This window comes from Haemorhous mexicanus, chromosome 2 (genome assembly GCF_027477595.1).
Source record: "Haemorhous mexicanus isolate bHaeMex1 chromosome 2, bHaeMex1.pri, whole genome shotgun sequence".
NCBI lineage: Eukaryota > Metazoa > Chordata > Aves > Passeriformes > Fringillidae > Haemorhous > Haemorhous mexicanus.
This window is the reverse complement of record NC_082342.1, coordinates 52,734,280-52,757,251: the sequence shown is the minus strand read 5'-3', so window position 1 is coordinate 52,757,251 and position 22,972 is coordinate 52,734,280. Positions and strand designations below refer to the sequence as shown.

At 38.7% G+C, this 22,972-nt stretch overlaps 1 protein-coding gene across 7 annotated transcripts in view; it reads right to left on the bottom strand.

Annotated features, from left to right (window-relative positions):
- Positions 1 to 22,972, bottom strand: part of FRY (FRY microtubule binding protein) — a 223,289-nt gene that overhangs the window by 119,029 nt on the left and 81,288 nt on the right. For all 7 annotated transcript variants that reach the window (XM_059838832.1, XM_059838834.1, XM_059838831.1 and 4 more), the window contains one exon: positions 9,606 to 9,805. In XM_059838832.1, coding sequence (XP_059694815.1) covers positions 9,606 to 9,725 — 120 coding nt within the window. In that variant the 5' untranslated portion in view covers positions 9,726 to 9,805. The remainder of the gene's footprint in view (positions 1 to 9,605; positions 9,806 to 22,972) is intronic.

The following is a 22,972-nucleotide window of genomic DNA, read 5'->3' as shown; positions in this document are numbered from 1 at the left end:
CTATTCTTTATTCATGTAATTGCTTTGTAACAGCTCTTCTGTTTTGTTCACGAGGAAAAGGATGTGCCTGTACTGCTGAATATAAAAATTCAGGAAAACATCAGTTCAGCTTCAAATACAGGTTCTCACTCCCTGGCTTTGACTCTTTGGCATGGTCATGCACTGTTCTGATTCAATGACAGACTATGTCAGCACATCAGGTATTGAAGGCTAATTTTTGTCTGATTACCACATTCTCTGCAAAAGGCATCTTTTACCTAGAGTGTCTACCAAGAAAACTAAAACGTGGACACATAAATTTTGGTCATGTGAATGTTTAGTCTGAAGTAACTGATAGGTCAGAAAAAAATGGCCATACAGGCCAAAAAAAACCATATTGATTTTCTGAAGTGGTACTCTACAGAAGTAAATTTCAAGCATCCTGAAGAAAGAAGCAAACCCACTGAACTAGAGATTGCTATTTGATGCAAAGTATGAAAATTAGCACGGCTACTTTCCCAAGATAACACAGAACGTAAAAAAAATAAAAACCAACTCCCACCAAACAAAACTGATTTTCTTTCACTAGTCTTTAGCAAGCAACTCAAGAACTCTGAACAGTACAAAAATTCCCAGATATTCCCTGAACTCAGTGTGGACAATAAACAGTTGCAAACTTTAAACACAAGTGAAATGCTGTTACAAATATACAGGTAACAGCAAAAAACCCCCCTGGAAAATGAACTGAAACCAAACCAAACCAAGCCAAAAGAACCGCAAACAAACAAAACAAAATAAAACAGCCCTAAAAAAGAGCAACCCAAACAAAAAAAAAAAAAACCCCAACAAATCCAAACAACAAACCCACTACTCCCAGCATTTCTATTTTTCATTGCAAAGTAAGATGCTTTATCGTACGCAGGAAGTGAAACATTTCTTTTACTACAATATTTTAAGCCGCAAAAAACCTGATAACTACTAGTGGACCAGCTCTGAAAGAAATATTTTAAAGACATGCTTTTGTGAAACCTTAAATATTTCAAATACATACTTTTGTGAAACCTATACTAATGATAACTTTACTGAGATTTGAGGTACACTCTAGCACAAGTGAGAAAGGAAATTTTCGTGGCTTTGTTTGCAGAGCTTGTTTTAATAGGAAAGCTTTTTCAAAATTGTAACTTAATGAACACATCAGAATCCTCTGCGTATCAGGATCCTACTGGTTAGCATTATAACACTGTCCCTTGGTTTTCTCTGATTTTAGTTATTGCAATACTACAGCGTACAGAAAGAGGAAGATTTTACGATGTGTAAGTATGATAAACTTAAAAAGACCATCTGGAGACAAAGTGTGGGCACTTCATGTTGACACCATAATTCCATCACAGCCTTGTGTGATTCTAACCTAAAAAATTCCAATATAGGAAGATAAAATTTTGTTGATTGGAGCCTAATTTACTAGGGTAGGGAATGCATAAGGCCTCAGTCAAGAGTGGTGTCATAGGATGCAGTATGAGAGTCCAAGATCTTTATGAGCCTGTTGGACTGGAATAAGCATGATGCTCTAAGAAAATGTTTGATAAGTGATTTCCAAGTAACAATAAGAACTATAATGATGATGGAGATCGAAATTTCCAAGTCTATGTTAAGACCTTTCCATGAAACTGCTACTCAAGATATTGTTTCAGCTGTATAAGGTTTATTAAGAGTTTTCAGCTATGTGACCTGGCCCCTGAGAGGGAGGGGGCAGGGCTGTGGGAGCAGGAGACTGTTGTGGCTGTTGTGACAGGGACTAATGGCTCCAAAACCTGGGAATGGGTCCTGGCCTGTGGGCAGGTGTGGGAGAGACTCAGAGGAGGCCATTAAAGCTTATCAGTGCCCTTAGGGCCCTGACCACTGGTCACCCACTCAGAATAATGTGACCTAATTTAATAAAGCCTATAGGAAGCCCTTATCAGTTGATTTGAATAAATTTAGGTTTGTAATTGCAGGGCTGCTCCAAGCACAGCAGGGATCTCTGCAAACAGGAACCACATTCTCTCAAGACCCAGACAGGCAGGGGTAATAAAGGGCAGCAAATGACCCTGGCCATGGTCTGCTGTCTGATTTCCACTCCTGCTTTAACATCAGGTAGATACTTATTGTCACCAACTGTGCACCTGTTTTCACAGAACAGAAAGAGACATGAGGAAAGTGTATTTCTAAAGTGAACTCGAGAACTACTGCCAGTAGTTTTCTCTGAAATTCTGTTACTTGAACCTTTCTTGGCTATGTGTTTATTTCAAAGGCTGTAACTGTACCATATGAGAGGTGTCCCAAGATGATTTGATCTGAAGCCTTTCCCTACTGGTTACTGGTATGGATTTGACAGAGGAGGATGCCAAGGAGGATGCCAGATGCCCTTGCAGGGCTAATGTAAGCCTTCACTGTTCTTTTGCTACAAGCATGTTGGCCCTAAAAGCTGTAGATTCCACACGTGCTGCATGCTCAGCTAGTGAAACAAGACCTTATTGGGTGAATCTCCAATTTGGGGAGGTAGTTACGTGAAGTATTCAAAGTTTTCTCATATTTGTCATGTCACCAGATATGCAGGGTCAAATATGGCATAATTCAAGCTGTCTGATGTGTAAACTGTGCCATGCCAGATTCAGGCCCAGAAAAGAGCACATATATTAAGCAATACCTCATTGACTTCAAATGTGACTCTGAAAGCATGCAAAGGATGAAGCTGTTGTGGAGCTATGGGAAGACAGCCCTTTACTGAACCGCCAACAATGCCACCGAAGTGTACATTTGATTGCCTTCCATCCTTCATGATGGCAGACTTCAGTGATAAGATTGGCCTGAAATGACTGCAGTAGGACTTCCATTTTCTGAGAGTGGTAATAGCCAATATCCTTAAATGACACAAAAATGTGATTAAGGGCATGTGGTAGGTTCTCTGCTGTATTTGCAAGCATTGGCCAACAAGTGATGCAGTGTGACAGCCTCAGTGACCTTGGATTGAGTCTGTCTTGTAATGTTAAATTCTTGTAGTGATTTGAACCATCGTATGCGCCACTGCCTATCCTCCAATGCAGTAATGCATCCTCCAACACTGTATCCATGCAGTAATGAGGCCGAGGGACAGCGAGCATCCTGCAGAGTCCTGCCACTGGAATGAGCTCTGCTCATGTCCCAAGCAGCATTCTGCACACACATCCAGCCATGGAAACCCTGAGAGCACTGAGAAAGTGCCCATTGACACCATCTGACTCTGAAACGTGAGTGTTCTATGGACCTGTATCCAAGTGCAAATGACAATGCCAATGTCTATGCAAAAACATGTCTGTTTCCTTCTTGACTTGCTAAATGGCATAAAGTTTGCCCCTCAGTCTCGTGTGCATGTTGGAATCAGACCATACTGGATGCTCTCTCTGTTCTCCTGCACTCCCCACGATTATTTCTGAAATCCTACATTTGTCTCTTCCTCTAGCTCTTTTTTCCCCAGCTGCATCCTTCATACTCTTTTCCCTCAACTTCTGTGTTTCAATACTGCAGTATATCTCCCTGAACTACACAGAAGATAGCTGATCTATGATCACTGCTTCAATAATGCAAACCTTCCCAGGTCTTTCTGGAAGATAATTGTGCTGAGGTTCAAGATTACTCACCCTAGCTCTGCTACAGGTCTCAGCCTGAGATACAGACTGAGATAACTGGAGGGAGATATTGTATCTGAGGTGGTAAGAGGAAAGGGAAGTGAAGGACCTTTATGCCATTGGACTTGTCTTTGTTGTATTTAATTGCTCTCCATCTTTCGTACAAAAGGCCAATCTTTCCCATGATTTTCTGCTTTCACATCCTTTGAGTTCCTGAGTAGAGCCTGCTTATTTCATGAAGAGATTTCCCAGGCTTAGCTGCCTTTCCTTCCGCTAGAGAAAAGAGCACGCTGATCTGGCCCAGCTTGGGCTTCTTTTATCACCAGTGGACTGGACTATATTTGGAAAGCCAGTGAACTCCCAAGGAAAACTGATTAGTGAAGGAGGGAAGAGTGATGACTGAACCATTGTTCGGCTTAATTGATTTCTTGAAACTGAGCAGTTAGCTGCTGGAAAGTCTGAGTAAAAGGAAACAGAACTGAAGAGACAGTCCACACAGAAATTAAACTCAGATTCATAGAATCATGGAGTGGTTTGGGTTGGAAGGACCTTAAAGATCATCAAACTCCAACCCTCCTGGCATGGGCAGGGATACTAGGTCAGATTGCTCTATTCTGGTCTAGATCAGATTGCTCTATTCTGATCCAGGAATTGGGCACGTAAAGCTTCTCTGGGCAATGAGAAGTCCTTAGGTATGGCTAGAAGTTGAATAAAATCCTGAGACCAACTACAAGTCTAAAGAGTTGACCCAGGATCCAGTCAATGACTAGCAGGAAAGAAACTCTGCTGAGCTGACACCTTCTGGGAGGACTAGGAGACAGACCCTCTCCTGAGGGGAATGACTGTTCTCGGTCCTCCAGACTGTCCTATGACTGACTGACAGAGATTTGCACAGTCAGATAACACATCCACTGTAACAGATCCGTGGGGCTCCGTGCAATGAAAAGATCATACATGTTCAGGTTACATATTGAGTACCTAAAGTAATATGCTGTGCAGATGCTTTCACTTTCCTATGAGGAGGTGAGAGAACAGTCCTCAGCACAGTATAATAAAGTGAGGCAGAATTTCATAAGGAAGCATCTTAAGTACTTCAGAGACAATTCTTGAAAGAATAATTAAGAATAATTATCCTTAATGACCTACACATTTTTTGTTGCAACTAGGTCTAAAGAAGGTACTATAATAATATTTATTTCTATAATTTAAATGCTAAATAAATAATACAGTAGAAATAAAGAATTGTGAGACATTAGATACTGAGGTATGGTATTATAAATTATGAGGTTCTTAGAGCTGGGATTGACTGCCACATGCTTTACAATGTTTTGACTAGCACAAACACTTGTGGAATAAAAGAATTAGATTAATGATCAGTGGCATAATCCCTCAGTGACACAGAGGTGGATAGGGACAGATGAAAATGGGAAGGCATCATGCTTGTAGCATTTATAGAGGAAAGACCCTAGATAGGTTTTGTATGAGAAAAGATAACAAAATTTTCAATATATATCTGCATAAAGGTATTCAAATAAAATTGTGCAATTGTCAATTTGTCTGGGCATACATATCCTGAGTGAATAGCTAGAACAGAGCAAGGCAGCTTGCCTTTCCTCTTTTCCAGGAAATTACTTGTTCCTTACAGTAACTACTATCTATTCCCTGTCAACAAACAGGGGGCCAAAGTCCTTGTACATGCCAAACCAATAATGAGGACTTCAAATGTAAAATATGTGTAGCAGTAATATGTCTCATTACAGGTGACAACCAAGGAGTTGTCACATGGTGTGATGCATGGAGCTTTAGTCCATGCAAGCCAGAAAATTCTGAATTACAGCTGTGGGATAAAACTGCTTGGTATTATCATAGCCTATATAAATCTTCCTAGTTATCACAGCCCAGTACTCAGAAAACAAAAAAACCCTACTTCCTTTCTCCCAAGTCTCTTCTTAGCATATTCTTCTCCTGCCTAGAGAAAGTGAAGCCTAGACTGAAGCTAATCAGAAACAAATCCCATTATACATATTGGTTGGTCAGTCTCTGCAATTTGCATTATTCTTTCACTTTTTTCAAAGTCTTCTGAACCATCTTCTAGGTTATTATCACCAGCCCTGTCTTGAAATAGATCTCTATTTGAATGTCTTCAAGCTTCTAAGGAAATGGAAGCAATAAAGACACTAGTATCAACCACATCACTCCTTTCAGGGTTTTTTCCTAATGGTGAGATGAAGCCTACCTAAGTTACATGCAGAATACATGAATATGCTTATAGTCCCCATCCTATAATGAGTAAATTCTGTTCTTGAGTTCCGTATTCAGAGAGATCCTGAATTTAGACAAGCTCAGTAAAAGAAGATGCTTGCAGGAGAAAAGCATAATGAAAGTTTACCAACAGCTAAATTAACCATTAACAACTGTCAATGCCTGTAGCTCCCTATGTTTTATCAATGTCTGCAGCTGTGTGTAAGTACTGCTGAAAGCCGTACTCAAAGACTAGCCTGCTCTGTATGCACAGGATGAATTATTACCCAAAGTGATAATCAACAGTCCTAAAAAAGGAAACTTTTTGGGGTTTTCTCCTTACAGAGCTATGATACGTATTCTTTCATTTGAACTGGCAAGAATATTTCCCTGGCTTCCTCTTTCTAGCTTCATTTCAAGGACACCACTGCTTGAAAAAAAATCAGCAGTTATAATATCAGATTGTGTTTATAAGTGAAGCAATGTAGAGAAGACTTAAAATAAAAATTGATAAAAATTCAATATTAATTAAATCAGCTGTGAAAAAGGTCTGCGGAATAAAATCTTACTATTTGTTAAAAAAAAGAACAATTACCTACAGAAAAGAACTAGGAAATTATTAAAGATTATCAGGAAAATATTATTTACATTTCATTTATGGGAATTTTCTTTTTTAAACTGGACATACCATTTTAATCAAGTCTGATGTCAAATACTTTTAATTTGAAATAATATAACTTGACAATGTGGGTAGAGCAATTAATCATTAAAAATTAGCCACATGATTACGAACTTTTAATTACTGAATTGTTTTTTTATATATTAAAGATCCCAAAAAGGGGAAAAATTGACCTGAAATTCTAAATAAAATATTCTGCAGACAAAGTTAAAAAATGTCAAATCTGGAAACAAAAATTTTCCATTTTAACTCATTAAAGACTTAGCAGTGGATAGCTGACATTATATTCATGTCTAGAAAACAGATTAACAGGGGAGTGTGTTTTTTAAAATGATCACTGCCAGATCCAGTAACCAAAATGTCAAATGATACTAGGGGGCCAGCAAGGGCAGCAGGATGAGTGGGTGACATTGCCCTTTGCTTTCTCTCCCACTGGAATATTGCTATCCCAGATGAGACCTCACGGGGCTGCAGGAAGGGGTGGGATTTGCTGTGCCCTTCACTGACACCCTAGAGAATAGCAAAGTTTTCTAGTGCCTTTCTAGCACCTGCAACTCATGGTGTGACACAAACATGGTTTTCCAACATAGTTGTCAGAGCACTGCAATTTACACTTCAGCTCTGTGTGCACAACAAAAGAAAGAGATTGATACATCACATAGGCATATGGAACCCAAAGAAACTGAGAGAAAAATTCATAAAAAACAACAGTAATGATAATCAGAAAGTATAAACAGGCAGAATATGTGTATCAAAAGAATGATCCAGGTAAAAAAGGTATCAGAAAATATTTAATTTAACCATAGTAACTTCAGAGCTTCAATGTGAGCTAGACTTGGTGATAAAAGATATGCAAAGGCAACAATATTATAAACAGATCATTTTATCTTCTCTAGAAGATATCCTAAGTATTCATCACTCATTATAAAAATTAAACTGTCATATCTTGTAATGACTTGGAGAAATCAAACTAGAAATAGCTCAGTGTTGAGCACAGTGCATGTTTGACTTCCTTTGAAGTACACTTGAGTTTAATTAGAACATAAACTTCAAAGAGTTCACCATCTGACTTCCTATTGTGAAAAAAGGCCAAAAGGTAGCTTTTCACCATCAACTTATAAACTTCGTCTCCCAAACCCCTGGGACCTCCTGGTCACAATTCTAATCAGTAGATTAAAATGGGAGAACAAAGCTGCTAAACATCCAGCAGCTACCTCACCAAAGGGTAGACTTATATTCTTAGTTGTTATTCAAGAATAATTTTTGACATTTTCCCTTGTCACTTCTTTCATTACAACCTAATTATTTCAAGATCATTTTGACTGAATGTCTGCAGAATCCTGCTTACTCATTGGTCACAGCCAACCTCAAACAGCAGCATGCCATGGTTTGTAAGTTTTATTAGTACTAATGAGATGTGAGTATGTAATTGAATTATTGTTAGTGTCTCATGGTCAGACCCCTGTAAAAAATACATTCTGAAAATCATGACAGGAAGGTGACATTCCAGTCTCTTTTAATATTTCTACATTCTACATTGAATTTACCAAATAAAATTCCTTTGAATAACCTCTAGAATAAGATCAACATTCAGATAATAATAGTTTCTCCAAGTGAAAAAAAAAACCATATTACCACACAGCAACTCAAAATCATCTTAACACAAGGCAAAATGGGAATAAATCCATGCCAGAAATCTTACATGAAAATGCAGAGGTTCATGTTTAAGAGTAACAAAGGTGCTGCAAGGAAATGATGTCCTCAGTACTGGTCTTGTTGCTGTTTTCCTGATCTTGTCAAGGAATTTTATACATATTTTGTTTTAAAATTTTAAAAATGTTCTCTGGGCATTACATGAAGACTGGATGGTAATAAATAGCTGCTGGTATTTTATTTTTTAAAAATAAAATACCAGCAGCTATTACGACTGTCAGTTTATTCTACTTCTCGTGATTTGGAGGGAACACATCAAAGAAGAAAAAAAATGGATTTTTGCCTTAATATTCTTTACTGTAAGCTTTTTTTGGTGTTATTTCCAAATTACATAAGATAGCTCTGTCATCTTGCATCTAGCTAATGTTTCAGAAGAAAGCCTGGTAAAACTTTCCAAGCATCAAATGCATCTGAATTTAAATCAAAGCTACACAGATGCCATCGGAATAAAGAAAAATTTAATTCTGCCCTTCCAAATATCCTGCAAATGGGGAGCTGAACTAAGTATTCTACATTGGACCTTATAACAAAAACATTCTAAGATTTTATTAAGATTCCCTTTTAGTACAGAAGTAGAGATTTCTGGTTATTTTTAGGTCTTGGAGTTTTTTTACCTCATCAGAACTAAAATAAAATAAGTTACAGAAATATTCTTCCTTAATCAAAACAGCAAGAATGTATATAAAATGTAATCTCAAGTTAAATGAGCAGAGTCCTGTTAGTTCAGTTACATAAGAAAATTGTAACAGACATACTTGCTTGTTAAATTTGCCTAAAAATACAAATAACAATGGCTCTCTCACTGTGCAAGACCCTCTAATGTAACCCCTTTCTCAAGTGCTGCACGCTTTTTCATATCTTGGAAAATAGGTGCTATAGTCCTCTGTTAGATTATGAAATCTACTACTGTCAGAACTAAAAGTGGTAGCCGTTTTCATGTTCTAGCTGAAAACCTGTAATGTTCAAAAGTACTGCTTTTATCATATTTCAGCATTTTCTAATCTATTTTGATTCAAGTGACTGCTCTCCCAGCTGTGAAATCTATGCTGGCTGACACCCCTTCTGCCTCTCAATCCCATTAGTGTATGCCCACATTGCAAACAGAAATTAAATATTAATTCCTTTTCATGTCACCCCTATGGCATATCTTGCATACCTCTGCCCTCTCCCACAACATTCTAATTGCCATAGCAGCAGATCTTACAGTTTGGGAAACACTATCAAACTCCAACGCAGATTGCAAGCAAAATATTCTTCACTGCACAGCAAGCAAGCCTGCTTTCAAAACAAATCCAAAGCACAGAATCTATATATATTTATAAATCCACATGGAGTTTCCTTTTACTCACAAGAGGTTCTGCCATGATGATGCGAATCTTGCGTTCGGCCAGGGTAGTGAAGTTAACAAACAAGCTCTTCAGGACATATTCCCCAGGTTTGCTGTCTGGGTCAATGCTGATGGGCAGCATGGCTGGGGGTCCTCTTTCTCTCTGTGTACCAGAAACAGGAGGGACAGGTGGCTTGATATATCCGTTACCAACTGGAGAAGCTGAAATGTAGAAAAGACACATTTACTTCTGGGTAATTCAACATGGTTTAACTGTCACAGAGCACCTCAACAGCTCACTACACTGCTAATCAAAGAAATACATAACACATCAGTATAACAACTTCCATGGTACCATAAGTAAAATACACATTATCTAACTGGAAGAAGAAATCAAAGATGTAATATTTTATATTAAAATTGAGTGGTGTTTATTATGCAGTTCATACTCAGTCCTCTCTTTTTGGTTGTTTTTTTTTTTTTAATGGAAAGACTTGCTGATACCTATCTGAAAACATCCTCATTTTTTTATCTTTTGCATTCAAGTCAGACCTGTAACTCAGCTTTCAACTAACAAAAATTTATTCTTTATTTCTGCTCAAACTGGCTCAGCCTTGCAGAAGTCAGGAGTCTGGTCTTTTGACTATGGTGAGTTGTAAAGGATCTTATTCTCCAGTAATCTACACCGAGATCAGTCAAGAATGACTCAAAAAACAACATACATGTCACCAGTATGAATCTTACATGAAGAGTCAGACACGGAATGTTTTCCATGGCCAAAAAGTATTAATTATGCATGAGCTTTCCTGAAAGTACCAAACCCTATGGTCCATCTGGCACTTTTGAGATTACACCTGGTGTATCTTGTTCAGATTTGTGCTCTCCCATAGAAGAATGACATTGCTATTCTGAAGCAAGGCCAAGAGAGGACCACATAGATGGTCAGGGGCTTGCTAGGTTAGTAAAGGCTGAGAGTGCTGGACCAATTCAACCTTGAGAAGAGAATCTTAGTGCACTCTTTAGCTACCTAATGGAGTATAGCAAAGATGCCAAGATTTTCCTTTGAGCTGAGAATGACAGGACAAGAGGCAAGAGAGACTAGTTTGAATGTGAGAATTTTCTATTACATGTATGGAAATAATTTCCACATGTTGTCCAGAGATAAAGCAGAAACTCCACTTTTGGAGACACTTGAAAGTTGACCAGACAAGGTCCTGAGAAACCTTCCCTAGGTGGTGAGCAAGCTGGGGTAGGACTAATCATCCACCAGGGATACCTTTCAATCTAAATTATCCTGTGATTGAATTCCGCATAACGAGTATCAAGATATTGTATACTAGACTGAGCTCTCCTTGCTGTTTTTCTGTGAATGAAGGAAAAATAAATGGAAGCACTGCAAATGTTACCATTTCACACATAAAATTTTGAACCCAAAATCCTCAGAGCTCAGCTCTTGTTGGCAATAAAATCATGTTTGGTGCTCAACTGGTAGCACCCTCTCTCTCTTAGTTTTGCCAGAGACTTTCAAAGTAGCAAATTAAATAACACTGGCAAGACCAGCCATTATCCACTCTGAACATAATAAAAGTGTCACAATGCTCACGAGCAGGACAGAGATTCTTTAAGGCAATCCAAACCATGGAAATATTGTGAACTAAAACCATTACAGCACTTCCCCATAGCACTGCACTCCAGAGTGTTACATTTGCATCCAAGTTGAAAAGAAAGAAAAAGAGAAAGAAGAATGAACTACAATGATGGTTGCCTCGCATCTAATACCTTTAGTATCACTTTTCCTTTGAGGTACAGAATTGTAAGTGTACTGAAATTAATTGTAATTATTAGGGATATATGATTGTTTTAACAATAAATTACATTTTTTTTACCTTTCCTATGGACTTTAACACTCCACTGCTGAACAAAAATGAAAAAAAATTTAAAGGAAGAAATTTTATGGTTTCAGAGTTTTTAAATAAGAACCCAAAATTACACACTGAAAAATAAAAAAGGATCCACTAGAGAAAAGAGAACATGTTTTCCATTAGAAAAATCAGTTTAGAAGTTCCTATATGACTATAATAGAAGACAGAAATGCTTCTCTTCATGTAGCTATTATTCTGCAAGCGTAACACATCTATACTTCTGTTTGAAAATAATCCCTCACTGACGAGGTACAGCATCACTCTTCAGCACAGCAGCAGCACTTCTCCCACTGTGACAGATGTTTCCTGCTAGATTTGTTTCCTGCAAAGTTTCACTTGATTTTTTGAGGGCAAAAGCATTATCATAGAATCTTCCTGGCATTATGACTCTTTGCAAAAAACAAAGTGCATAAAACTCCTACATTTATACTACACAAGACTTGTTCTAAAAATACACTGTTGTTCTCAATAATAATCTACTTCAAAGTACTGAATAAAGTGCCAGCAGAGAAGAGTGTAAGTGCTACTGCTCCTCTGTCATCACCCAGGCACTCTTAAAAGTTAAACCTGAAGACAGTGGGACGCAAAGGATCAGATGCAAATTGTTATGGACTATCAAATACACTAGGCGATGGAAATTTCTTCACTAATAGCTTCAGGATGGAGTCAGACAACATTTTTACAATTAGGAATATATTTGCCAAACGTGCGGTTTTGACCGGCTCATATCTACCCATGAAATCAGCTCGATCTCCAAGCGCTCAGTCGGGAGAATTCTCTGGTGAGCAGCGAAACCAATTTTCCCAAGGATCTGCGTCCTTTGTGCGGGACAAGCCCCGTCCTTGGCAGGGCCGTCCCCAGCGCGGTGCCGAGCGCGGTGCCCGGGCCGGCCGGGCGGGCTGCTCGCCAGCGCGGCCCCTGCCAAGCACAACACTGCGGGCTGGGGCCAGGCAGCCGGCCCAGGCTGCCTCTCGGAGGAATCTCATCGAACACAAACTTGCCTTCTGTTCCTCGGCAATTCTGCTTCAAACCTGGCTGCTAAGCTCAGAACATCGGGGGGATTCAAGGCAGGCAGGCAGGCAGTGTGCGAGAGCAGGCACGCTGCACATCCCGGCCAAACCTTAGCCATGCTACCTGCGAGCTGGCACCCTAATCTTCCGTCATCGCAGCATTCAGCCAGGATTCTGAGACTGGAATTTAAATCCACATAGTCATTGTTAGTAGGAAGCCTTTTAACAATGATTCAGTTAGGTGTGTGACACAGGCGGATTTAATTTTTTTTCCCAGACATCTAACTGAAAAATCACTTATTTGCACACTGCAACAGAGGAATGCAATTATTTGTGAGATTTGCCAGTGCACCAAGAATTTTCATTCTAGTTCTTCTCAGAAATAAAGAACTTCACAACCTTTCCCCAAATACAGAAAAAGCACATCCTGGGGGTTAACATCTATCATTACTACAGCAATTACAGCAGTTTAGAGAAATGACTGACATATGACATTGATTTAGTTCAAGTCTTTAAAAGACCATTTTGTAGCTGTTAACTCCATTTAAGCATCTTTAGTGTGAAAACTAACATTGCCAAGACTCTGAGGGTCTGGAGTTGATCATGAGTGGTCATGAACTATTATATAGAGGTTTGGCTTTCTAAGGCATCTTTTCAGCTTCATTACCTGCAGCATTTGTATATGCTTGATATTTGCACTGAAAAAATCTGGCCCGGTGACAAGACTATCACTGATATCTATACCGATAATGTATGAGCTTTAACAGAATATAGCTTTTATGCCTAGATCTAGAGCCCTATAAAACTCTCTTTAAAAAAGTTGCCTTTGAGACATAAAAGTGGAAATCAAGGACTCAAAATTTAAGAAGCAGCTGCATTACTGGTTGGTTCCTTTATGTTGACGCATTATAATATGAGCCTTAGAAGTAGCAGTAAAAAGGATGGGCTCACTTTCACCATCTACCCCAGTGAAACACTGCCCCATTAAATAAAATGCATAATTTTAACAAGAGAAATCACCATGTATAGTTTGTGTGGGTGCATGCTGAAGATACATGGAAGGAGGTGGGTGGAAGGAAGGAGTTATACTCAATTTGAGGTACTGATTTCCTTAACAAATTTAGCTTTTATTGCCTAATTTCAAATTAATAAATTTTATACTAAGAGAAGCACCAGAACAAACCACAGAAGCATTTAGTTTGAATGTCTGTATATTGCAGAGTATTGGTCACCACACAAGTACTGTAATAAACTAAACCCTTGACTTAGAGGAAAGTAGCTCATTCCCCAGGAGAATGAATGGTGATGCACATGGAGGAGACCATGGTAACCCTGATGCCCAAGGACTCTGCAAGAGCAGAGAATGTACAGATCAAGTTTAGAAAGTTGTATACATATTTAAAGCTCCTATCCTATGAAAACCTGTAACAAAGCTTAGCCATGCTAGATCAACTATAAAATGTCTATACCATTTGGAGGTGTAATTCTGTCTGAAGCATCTTTTCTTTCCAACATGGCCCCTTATTTTTCTACTAAATGTGCAATAAGCTGTATTTCAAATTATACTCTTATGCTACAGAGTATTTTCATTTCGCACATGCTATACCTATATATATAAAATTTTCTCAATTTTATGTATTTTTAAAAATTAAAGACAGGGAATAAATATGGAAATATTAGTGAAATATCACATATGGTTGTCATCACAGCCATATACTATTGCCACAGAAAGGCCTCCTGACATAAAATCACTGCTAGATTTTTCCATGTATTGATCATTTCCCTGATCGGAAACACAGCTGTAAAAAAGCACAGTAGTTTTAGTGCAACGGTCAAAAGCTGACACTGGGGATAAGTACCAAATTAAATTATCATAAGAGAGTCCCTGCTATGATCTGCACTATTTTTCTTAGAGCTGTAAGAGGAATCAAAACAACTGAACAATCATAATGCACAAGCCAAGAATCTGTGCTACACTGGATATAACTTCAGCCACACAGTTACTGAATTTTCAGTATCTTTAAGCAGAAAAGCAGAGGTTGCATTTTTTTTAGTAAACTGTGTCAAATTTACACTTTAGCAGCAATGAACAAACTAATAAGACAAATGCAAACATCAACTTGCAGTATTTTCATACCTACCGAGCCCCTTTATAAAGCCGATCACGCTGGATTTTCTCCAACATGCTACTGTAATATCCATGGGCCTGTGAATACCTGAAATGTTCCACTCCTTCAGTTAGAAAAGTTAGAATCCTTTTCTAACTAAAATAGAAAAATAAATTAGTTGTTTCATAATCCTGTTTCACACTTCCTCACTGCTTGTGAGGAAGACATTTCCTTCAGTTTCTTGGTATTGTTTCTCAGTAGACAAATGCTGGAGACCTGCAGTGTCTGAGCTAGAGCAGGCCTGCAGATCAGCTCAGCCTTTCCATAACCAAAGGGGTAATTTTTAGCTTCAGCATATGATGATGACCACTCACAGAGTGGCTGCACATCTATATTTATCCACAAGTACATACTATGCTGACAGATTAGTGAAACTACTTCAGGCACTCCAAGAACATGAGACAGGATAATGGAGCTCGAGAAAAACAAACCACACATATCAAACACATGTATTATCATACAATCCAAGCTGAAAGCAATTAGTATAGAAATGCAAAGCACAGTGACAACACAGGACGGGTTTTGTTTCATAACTAAAGTCTTTTGGCCAAAAGTACATACAGTCTAAATTCCTTCTGATAAAGCCAACCCAGTATCTCTTCCTTTCCCATGCCAAGAATCAGTGAGAAATCACATATCCTTAAGAATAACTGTAAATCTGCTGCAGTAACTCTTGAGAAAATTTGCTTTGTTTTAGAATGGCTATCATAATATTAAAAAGAAAACACATTATTAAATAAAACACGAAGAATTTAATTTAAAATGATATGGTCAATGTGCCACAAAAGGTTGCTTTTTCAGCTTTTGAAGGAGAACATTCCCAATTAATTCAAGCTTGATAGACAGAGAATAAAAAAAGGAAACTTTTGCTGAAAGAAACAAACTAAAGGTCTAGCAGATCTATTTTTAACTTAGTGGAATAAATTGTAAGATTCCCAAGGAAAATGTTATTCCAGCGTATTAGTAAGATGTACTAATAGCACGAACAGCACTATTTTAATGTAAGCATTATTTTCAGAATTAATTTGCATGTGTTCATGGGCCCCTCAGTTTAGGAAGGGTGTTGAGATTCTTGAACACGTCCAGAGGAGGACAACAAGACTGGTGAGGGGCCTGGAACAACTGAGGGAGCTGGGGGTGTTTACCTGGAAAATAGGAGACTCAGAGGTGGCCTTATCGCTCTACAGCTACCTGAAGGGTGGCTGTAGTCAGGTGGGGGTTGTGTCTATTCTCCCAGACAACTGACAGAACAAGAGGACACAGTCTGGAGCTGTGCCAAGGGAAATATAGGTTGGATGTTATAAAGAAGTTCTTCACTGAAAGAGTGACTGGGCAATGGAATTGTTAGCCCAGGGAGGTGCTGGAGTCACCATCCCCAGACGTGTTTAGAAAAGGACTGGATATGGCATTTAGTGCCATGGTTTAGTTGATGAGGAGGTGTTAGGTCATAGGTTGGATTAGATCATCTTAAAGGTCTTTTCCAACCTAGTTCATTCTGTGATCCTGTGAAATCTCAGTAAACATGTATTCTAAAACTCCAGACTCTAAGAATTGTCTAAAACTCTTCAGGCAACTACTGGAGAAGACAATCAGTCATTTTGTGCAGCTGTCCTGACACAAGAACATGACATAAAACCATCCCAACTCATCCTGACTTTCAAAAGCCTATTTAATCCAAATACAGGATTCTTCAGGAAGAGCTTCTTTGGTTGACCAATTAGATAGATGGTCTGCAATGCAACAAAGATAAAACCTAAACAATTACATGCAAAACAAAAGTCTGGAAATCCTGATGCCAGAGGAAATTCTATCTAGTCTAGAAGATAAAATAGAGAAGAGACAGTAGGGTCAGTGGGGAAAATACAACAGAAGTTCAAGATTCTGGAGCAAAGCAGTTCATTTAGGAAACAAGTCTCAAGGGAACAGATTTGGGAGGATAGCCAAAAAAGTGTTGAGATGACCTCAGCTCTTCAAAATGGGTAACTTCAAATACTTGATTATTCTGAAACTATAAGGGAGAAAAGGCTAATTTATACATTTCAGATTCCTTAATTTCTTTGAAGAGACATGCCTTGGGAGATTAAGTTGTGTAAATTGGCAAGGGGAAGAGAAAGGAAGAACATATCTTCCTTGATAAAGGCACTCCAGGACTTGGTTACCAATTTACTCAAGACCAATATTTTAAATTATTTCTGTCTGAGTACTTGATGAAAAAATGTTGTTGCCAGGTTTAGATATACTTATTCCACTCTTTTCACAGTACTTGTGGAGCTACAAAAGACAGTTCCAAATCCTGTAGACTTGGTTTGGCAATTCTTGTCCAGACTTCCTATTCCTTTTACCATAATAGGAGAATACAAATTTCATGTGAACTCAAGGAACAGCAAGGAGAGAAAACAGGAGACAAATTAACTAGTACATTCACTAAAAAGTGGCAGAATTGCCAATAAAGCGTAAGCTTTGGTCAACCCAACTACTTAACCCAAGGAAAAGGAGGCTTGAACATTTTGTGTGTGTGTGTCTGTGTGCCCATACTTTCCATTCTTGAACTTATTTTCAGTATCTTATAAAAAAACAAGCCTAAAACAGACCATGTGGTATTCTCAGTGAGACTGAAGATTTGGGGACATAAGATTAATTTCTTGTTACAAACTCATTCAGGCCTCCCCTTAACCCAAGGGTGCACAATGATTTATGGAACAGAGCCTAAGAACATGTCCCAGATATGGTATTTTTTTAACAATCAGATCCAATCCTCTGCAGGATAGAAACAAAATCTGGAAATAAATACATGGTCACTCAGTAGGCCTTATGGATGCTAAAACAGCACTTGTGGGGAATGCTCTTCTCTGCACATCTACAAAGAGTTCATATGTTCATTCCACTCAGAGATGCTTATGAAATAGCCATTTTCTGTGATGGACCCCACCAGGAAATAATCAGTTTAATACAAATATCTTTGCTCTAACTCAGGGAAACATTAGAACAGCCCTTACATGACTGCAACATATAGACAGGTCTTATTTGAGATTGATGTGGTAAAATGCCTGTTAACTTTGAAGCCAAAGGTTCTTGTTTAACCTAGAACCCTGGAAAGAATAAAACTGTTTGTTTGGCTTTATTAGTCAAACTAGCAATCTTCTGGCCCTCACATCCCAGCTGATGGCAGAAATGTCTTTGTAATCCTCAGAGGAGTACTGCAATTCTCTGCAAGAGAGGGGTAACTGATGGGAGAGCCTATAGAGGAAAGCAGTGAGAGGAACACATTTTCTCCCCTTGCATATGCAGAGGATTCGAGAATGATGACTGCCAAAACAAATAAACAAACAGGAAATCCTGTCATATGTGTCCATTGACTTTCTAAAGGCCTTTTCACTGACTTGGCTAAGCATCCTGTAAGATAGAGACTTTCCCTCTCTCTTTCTCCTAACTGTCAGGTCAGGGGTTGAGCAGCATAACAGTGTTCCCTAGGTTCTTCTCTCAGATCCTTGCAAGACATGTGAGTGAGGCAGGAAAGCAATTCTCCTTCCCTCTCATTCTCTTTGCTCACTTACCTATTATTCTGCTCCTTTTTCTCTAAATCATTATTTTCTTGTTTATATATACCACTGTGCTGAAGATATGTGGGAATATATGCACATAACATAAAGATATTATCTGCACCAGTTCTAGAAATTACTTGGTTTATTATGAGATTAAAGACTGAAAGTGCTAAATGACATGGAAAATCTTGTGGAAAATCTACAGTTTTCACATTTGAGTGTTTTATTTAGGAGTGACTTCTCACTAAAGGAAATATCTTTGTTGCCTCTGATGCAATCCAAATCAAACCAAAATACTTCCCAGTTTCTGTGTTTTATGTGGTAATGACATGCCGCCTCTTTGAAGGCTGACTTGAGATTAACAGTATACTTCCAAAAGATTTCAAAATCTTAGTATCTTTCCTACATAACTTCACAAGGGTTTTTTTTTACCTTCCCAGTTATTCCAAAAGGAAAAACTCCAAAAAAGGGTGAAAAGACATTTTCAGATGAGTAATTGTTGGGTTTTTTCCCTAAAAAAAATTAAAACAGAAACAAGGTTTATTTCTGAAACTATACCAGGATTTCTTTGGGCTCAAATAGAGCTTAAAAATAATTTGATTTTGAATAAAGACATTCATACTCTTCTTTTACACTTTTTTCAGGTACTAGGCAAAAAGGCTAAGCTCTACTTTGTTGGATCAGAAAATAGCTTCCTATAAGATTTTTAGACAGACATTTTATTGCATTTGCTTTCCTTTTCAGAGACAGGGAGATGAACATATTCCTGTAATTTTGTGGTTGATGGGTGTTAGCAGAAGAATTATTTTTAGGGAGTTTGGAAAAGGGCCGAGGAAGTACAAGGCTAAAAGAGTCCAAAAGAGAAGGAATTGTTACTTCCAGAAGAGCGACTGACTAGCAGGCAGGGAGGATGTGACCTACATCTTCCTTCCCTAATGTGCTGATTTTGGATGGGGTAGAGTTAATTTTCTCCACGGTAGCTGGTGTGGGGCTGTGTTATGGATTTGTGCTGGAAACAGCGTTGACAACCCAGGGATTTTTCAGTTACTGCTGAGCAGGGCTTACACAGAGCCAAAGGACTTCACTGCTCCTCACCCCACCAGTGAGCGGGCTGGGGGTGCACGTGGCAGGGGACACGGTGGGGACAGCTGACCCCAGCTGACCAACGGGATATCCCAGACCACCTGGTGCCATGCTCAGGATATAAAGCTGGAGGAAGAAGGAGGAAGAGGGGTCATTCAGAGTTACAGGGTCTGTCTTTCCCAGCTACTGTAAGCTGCAATGGAGAGCCAGCTTTCCTGGGGATGGCTGGACACCTGCCTGCACACAGGAGAGAGCAAGGGGCCTTGTGGTGCTTAGTTGCCAGCTGGGTTTAAACCATGACATCTATACACTGTCTCTTTGGGACAATATACTTTTTCTTTTCTACTTAAAGGTTCTGCAATACGACTGTAAGTCTGGATAAGATGGAATTTTGAACATATATTTAAACAGTTTATTTTTTACCAGAGAAGAGACATTAAATGCTTGCATCTCAGTCCTATTCCAATTTCAACAGCTACCTCAGATGTCAGAACTGGAACCGTCCCTGAATTTTTGCTGTCTGTTCACACTTGCTCTTCCAAACTATTGACATGTTGGATCATGCTGTTAAAAACTCCTTTCACTGGAATGGAAACAGCATATTGCTTGTGGATGATGTGTCTTCTGTGCAATGTACACATGTGTATGAAAACCTGAGTGTGCTGTGATGCACTTGCACAAACAAGCAGTACTTTATTACCAAAGCATAAAAAGAAACAGCTTCTAGTTCTCCTGACATAACACTGCTCAACCAACTAAGAGTTGGTTTCGTACAGCTTTGTTTATTTCATGCCATGTTATAGATGTCATGTCTAGTTATGTTTCAAAGTGTGGTACTACAAAGGAAAATCTTCAGAACTGTACTTGCTTTCTTGCATTTTCTGGTGCACTTGATCTACTATATGGGTGCCTTTTAGGGGAAGTTATAAATTTAGCCACCTACCAACCAAATATCAAACTTAATCTAGCTATCCAGGCTCTGGGGAAATTGAGACTGACATTTCTAGGTGACCCATCAAATCCTCCTTAGATTCTTATCTTACGACAGAATAAATCACTTTCTAGAGGTGCCTATTACTCATTCAGTGATTATGGAAAGAGAGCTGACAACAAAGATACCCAAACTTATTAGTGATGACTCTCACTCTTAAATCTGTAGACTCTTCAAGAGCACCTTGCATGGATTAAACTGCACTGTGGTGCATTTTAGCTGCTGCTGGCTCAAATTCTTGCCCTCGCTCATGTGGGTGGAAAATGGCACAACATCAGCAGTAAACCAAGCCACAAGCTGGATCTGTGGACTGGCAAGTGAAACTATCACAAACCAAGAAGACTTTCACAAAATTTTGTGAAGCTTTCTGTGATGACACCACAGGAGGGATTTCTCTGAATAAAGAGAGAGACATCAATTCATGTTCCCCTCTACAGTGGAGCACACAAAGTAACATCTACACAAAAGAAAATGAAATAAAAAATTTTGCAGCCAAAATCTGGATTAATATTCATTATCAACCCCCTACACTATGTCTGAATGAATCACTAATGTCATTACTTAATACTGACAGCAGCAGCACACCCATAACATGGCCTGTCTTCCATAGTCAATGCTATCTGGCCTCTTTGCCTACAGACACTAGCCACATTTTATTAGCCACAGACCATTATGATGCTATTGTATCTACTACCCCCTTTATTACATTACATTGACAATTCTTTGAAAGTGGGTTCAATTGCTTCTCAGCCACTAACCTAAATGCAAATGCAAATGTTTGCTGCTTTGGTAGACTGTGGCTCCTAGATATAAATACTTTTTGTGGTGACTGAGATACAAGATAATGAATTTTACCATCCACATGAGCTCAGTGAAGGTTTCTGAAAATTTGCCTTGAGTCCAGCTGCCCACTGAGAAACTTTCACTTGAACAGGTAAATGGAGTGCATGGAATTTAGCTGCTGTCCAAGGGACCTTCTGCATGACCAGTCAGTTGCAAATACCTAATACAACATGGACAGGACATTGCTCTCATGCTGGTCAGTGGGCCATGACAGAAAACTCCTTCCATGCATTGAAATGTCTAAATGTTTTGGAATGCCAGAAATATGTTACTAAATTTGGAGAGGAACAGGCACCTATAGAGATGAACTCTGTGTAATTTAATTATGAAAATAAAGAAAGAATCCTAGGGTTCACACTGGATTTTTCAAATAAACAGTTTAAACCCTACAAAAACAGAGCAATTCATTAGAAAAACCAAAGAGCCCAATCAATTCTGAAAATAATAAAAATATGCTTTTTATAGTATATTCAAAGGGAAATTCAGTATTCCTGAGGGCTGGGACAAAACTAAAGTTGTATCAGATTTTCTCAAGTGCCAGCAAGGGCAATCCAGGCAACCACAGCAGAGCTGGCCTGATACTCGTGCTGGAGTGGCTGCATTTGGTTAATAAAGAAGGAAAGTATGATCATACAATGCCATAATCATAGGTTCATGGAAAGTAAATTTTATTAAATTAGCCACATCTTTTTATGAGATTATAAATTTGGTTAGCAGGGCTGAAAGTGTAGTCTTACATTTTTGCTTGGCAATTGGATTGGTATTTTACCAAACTGTAAAATCGACATTCACAACCAATATAGATTAAAAGACAGGTAACATCTATGAATTCAGGAAGAATCATACTGTAATGAATGCACTTCTAGTGGTTCTTGGCTGTGTACTATTTATCATTACTGGGAATGACATGAAAGAAAAACTTTTGTACAAAGTTTAAGGGCAAAACACCAATTAAGGGTGACAGAAAAAATAGCAAAAAAAAGGCTCTTCTACACTGTTTGAATAGCATTTGAAACTTTAATACAAGCAGATAACACATGAGATACTAATTCTAACCTATGGAAGATTGCATGGCCAGAAACCAGGCCACACAGACAGAAGGCAGCTTTCTCTTCCTGGGAAACACTGATGATGAAAAAAGGCCTGAGACCAGGATGACTAATGTGTTGGAAACAGGCTGCTATTCTTGTGACCTGAAGAGCTATGGAGAGCCTTTTCAAGCAGTATGAAAAAAAGCAAAAGCAGGAAAGCCCTACTGCTTCATTGTCAGTGGCTCTGCAGCCACTGCTGGATGCTCAGTCCTGTTCTGGTGTCTGCAGCTTGAGAAAAGACACTGGTGAGCCAGAGAAAATTTGGGAAAGGTGAAAAATAACTCATAACTGCAAAAGTTGCCTTGAAGTTTAGTTTAATTTGACCATGAAAAAGTTATACCATCATATCTAATGGCAGAAATTTGCACTTACTGCTCCTACAATGGCACCTACTTGCAAAAGGTATTCCATGGAACCTCTTACCCACAAATGCCTTTTTTAGACAGCACAGGCACTCAGCACATTCAGAGTGTGATTCATTACAATAACCATGTCTAAAGCAGCTCATCTTAGCTGCACCCCTGTACCTCCTCACTGGCTATCAGGAAAACCACACTTGATCGCGTAAGATGTAAAATAGGCCTGGCTAAGGATGCCTGAAAGTTGGGTGAGATGATTTCCATGCCCATTAAGCATGAATATCAGGAATAGAAATTTGCTAAGAGACAGATTTTTGTTCAGAAACATCCAATGTCTAGAATTTTCGAGTAGACAAATGCATGAAAAAAGTAAAATACAA